This window comes from Gavialis gangeticus, unplaced genomic scaffold (assembly GCF_001723915.1).
Source record: "Gavialis gangeticus isolate Ggan-Ray unplaced genomic scaffold, GavGan_comp1, whole genome shotgun sequence".
NCBI lineage: Eukaryota > Metazoa > Chordata > Crocodylia > Gavialidae > Gavialis > Gavialis gangeticus.
Window position 1 is genome coordinate 653,138 of NW_017729012.1, and position 2,702 is coordinate 655,839.

At 41.1% G+C, this 2,702-nt stretch overlaps 1 protein-coding gene across 2 annotated transcripts in view; it reads left to right on the forward strand.

Annotated features, from left to right (window-relative positions):
* Nucleotides 1-1,676: 1,676 nt before the first annotated feature.
* The window catches only part of PITPNM3 (PITPNM family member 3), a 299,986-nt gene continuing 298,960 nt past the window's right edge, over nucleotides 1,677-2,702 (forward strand). For both annotated transcript variants that reach the window (XM_019511015.1, XM_019511016.1), the window contains exon 1: nucleotides 1,677-1,768. In XM_019511015.1, the coding sequence (XP_019366560.1) occupies nucleotides 1,708-1,768 (61 nt within the window). In that variant the 5' untranslated portion in view covers nucleotides 1,677-1,707. The remainder of the gene's footprint in view (nucleotides 1,769-2,702) is intronic.

Genomic DNA, 2,702 nt, shown 5'->3' on the forward strand with positions numbered 1-2,702 from the left:
AGAAATTCTTAGGTTAAATATGGCCCCAGATGTAGGGGTCTATTGTATCCATGTTGAGGTCTAGGAAAGAAGCGGATACATAGCCTCATCTGCATAGAAGATTAAACAAATTAATTTTGTTAAAATCCATATATAAATGAAAAATTGAATAGCTCATCTGGATTTCTTGGCTTATTTACTTTTAAATATCAATGATGGGCCTGATCTTCTTTATAGTAAGGGTTGCCAGAATCTGGAACGGGCTCCCAAGGGAGGTGGTGCTCTCCCCTACCCTGGGGGTCTTTAAGAGGAGACCGGACCAGTACCTGGCTGGGGTCGTCTGCCCCAGCGCTCTTTCCTGCCTAGGCAGGGGGTCGGACTTGAGGACCTACTGAAGTCTCTTCTGACCCTAAACATCTGTGGAATCTCTGATCCTGGTCTTCCCATTGGTTTGAATGGGGGGTTGCAAACTGACATACTCTAGGTAGGGCTGTACTACGATGCCTTGGCAGGACACTAAATAAAGTTGGTGTACGTAAAATGTATTAAAGAGGGGGGAAATTGGGGTAATGTTAATTAGCCTAGGAAAATTGTGAACAATTTCTAGCTTTCTCTCAGCATGTGGTAAAGCTCTCTGTGATCTGTAGACGGCCAGACCAATATCACATGGCATATTTCAACTATTGCAGATATTCTTCATTTCCCAGTTCCAAACTGTCAGGTAGCCTCTACTGCAGGGGTGGGCAAAATCCAGCCCGTGGGCCAGATGTGGCCTGCCAGGCCATTCTATCTGGCCCATGGGACCCTTAAAAAATTTAGAAAATTAATATTTATGTGCCCCTGGCTGCCTATCATGTGGCCCTTGATGGCTTGCCAAAACTCAGTAAGCGGCCCTCCGCCCAACATAATTGCCCGCCCCTGCTGTAGTGCATGTAGGTAAAACAGATTGGGATGTCTGAGGGATGAATGAAGTGATTTCAGAATGGGTAGTTTTCCTTTTCTGTATCTGCATATGCTTTTTATAACACGTTTGGGCTTTCTGAGCTTTGTTACTATGAGACTTTCTTTGCTATTCCAGAATGCTTTGGTCTTCCTATCTTCAAAGGCTAAGTTTTATATTGAAAACTTGAGAAACACTTTTTTTCTTTGGTTGACAACAAAGAAAGCAATTTTCTTTGCTCATTTGAGGAATCTGCTTAGGGAGTGGAAATTAAGTGTTCTGTGTCCGATATGTTTGCAAAAAGCTGTGGAATAAATTTAGCTTAAATGTTAGCTGCCAAAAGGACATGCTGTTTTACTGCCGTAAAAAAATCCTGCGCAGTTCAAGAACAAATTTGGACGTGAAATGGTCTAAAAAATTACCTGGGTGGAATTTTTCTTTTCTTGGTCTCTTCAAGTCACTCCATTAGCTGAAAGTGTCCACTGAACTTCAACTGAGGGCTTTAAAAAAAAAAAAATCAAATTGAGATAGTTATGTGTGTGAGATGTGTAGTGAGATAGGTACGTGAGATTTTCATGGCAGTGAAAATTCTACATTTCAGATGGCTTTCTGGTTTAGGCTAAAGTATGCGCATTGGCCAAAATGATCCTCTTGAACAATGTAGGAATTCGTTGATTTTTTTTTTTTCTTGTTTTAGCTGGGAGAGGAGACCCACGTTGTGTTGCGCTAACAAGTGTCTATTTTTATTTCTAGTTGGCACCCGCAGGTTCAGTGGCGCTCAGTGGCACATGCAGCATGTCATTAATGATTCTGTGGAGAGCTCCGATGATGAATTCTTTGATGCACGAGGTTAGTACACTGGTTGTGTTTTCACCCTCCTTTCTGTGGAGTGTTACAGCAATAAAATAAATAGCTTGAGTTTGTTGTTGTTGTTTCTTTTTTTTAATTTTAAATTGTAATCTACCTCCCAAGGTGAGTTTTTATAGCTTAAAATCCTTGTTCTCCTTCTCACCCTTTTAATTTCATCCGTGCAGTTTAAAATTCACATGCAAGTATGTCCACTGAAATGAATGGGGCAAGTAAGAAGGTGGTAATATGTAGGGTAAGCACAGTGTAGAAAGAGCTATTTCGCATAGCAGAAGCTGTCTAGTTGGAATTTAGCCTGGACTAATTCACCCTGCTTGCTTCTGACTACCTCAGGCATATCTAGAGGGCGTTACAGTCTAGAACGTGGATATACCCTTAAGCCTAATCTAAGGGCCTGAACCTGGAGGGTCCCGATTATCTATCAAACATCATTTTTGTTGCTCTTCGGTCACAAGTGTATAGGAAGTTTTGTGCATGTAATGTACTACCCCTAATAAAGTCTCAGCTGCTTGCACTCAGTCCTTTGACAAAGCAGACCCTAGACTTTCGTTCTGTAGTTGACAGAATATCTGCTGGGTAGGGGATGAGTGAAAACCAAGGAAATGGTACTTTGGGGTGTGAGCCGTAATAAATGTGGATATAACTGGGTCATTCAAAATGCCTGTTTCTCCTTCTATAACCACGTGAGGAGCTCTAAACAACCTGACCAACTTTTTTATCACCAGCTGTGGTAGGCTTTGTTTTAGGCTAGGGCTGATTTGTGGGTTTTTTCTGCAGGACACTGAAAGGGCTATGAGTCCAGCTGAAAGATTTCCTCTTCAAACTTTACCCTTTGTTTCTGCCCTGAGAATAAAAAGCCCTGAGGGAGAGGATTATTATTATTATTATTATTATTATTATTTTTTTTTTTTTTTTT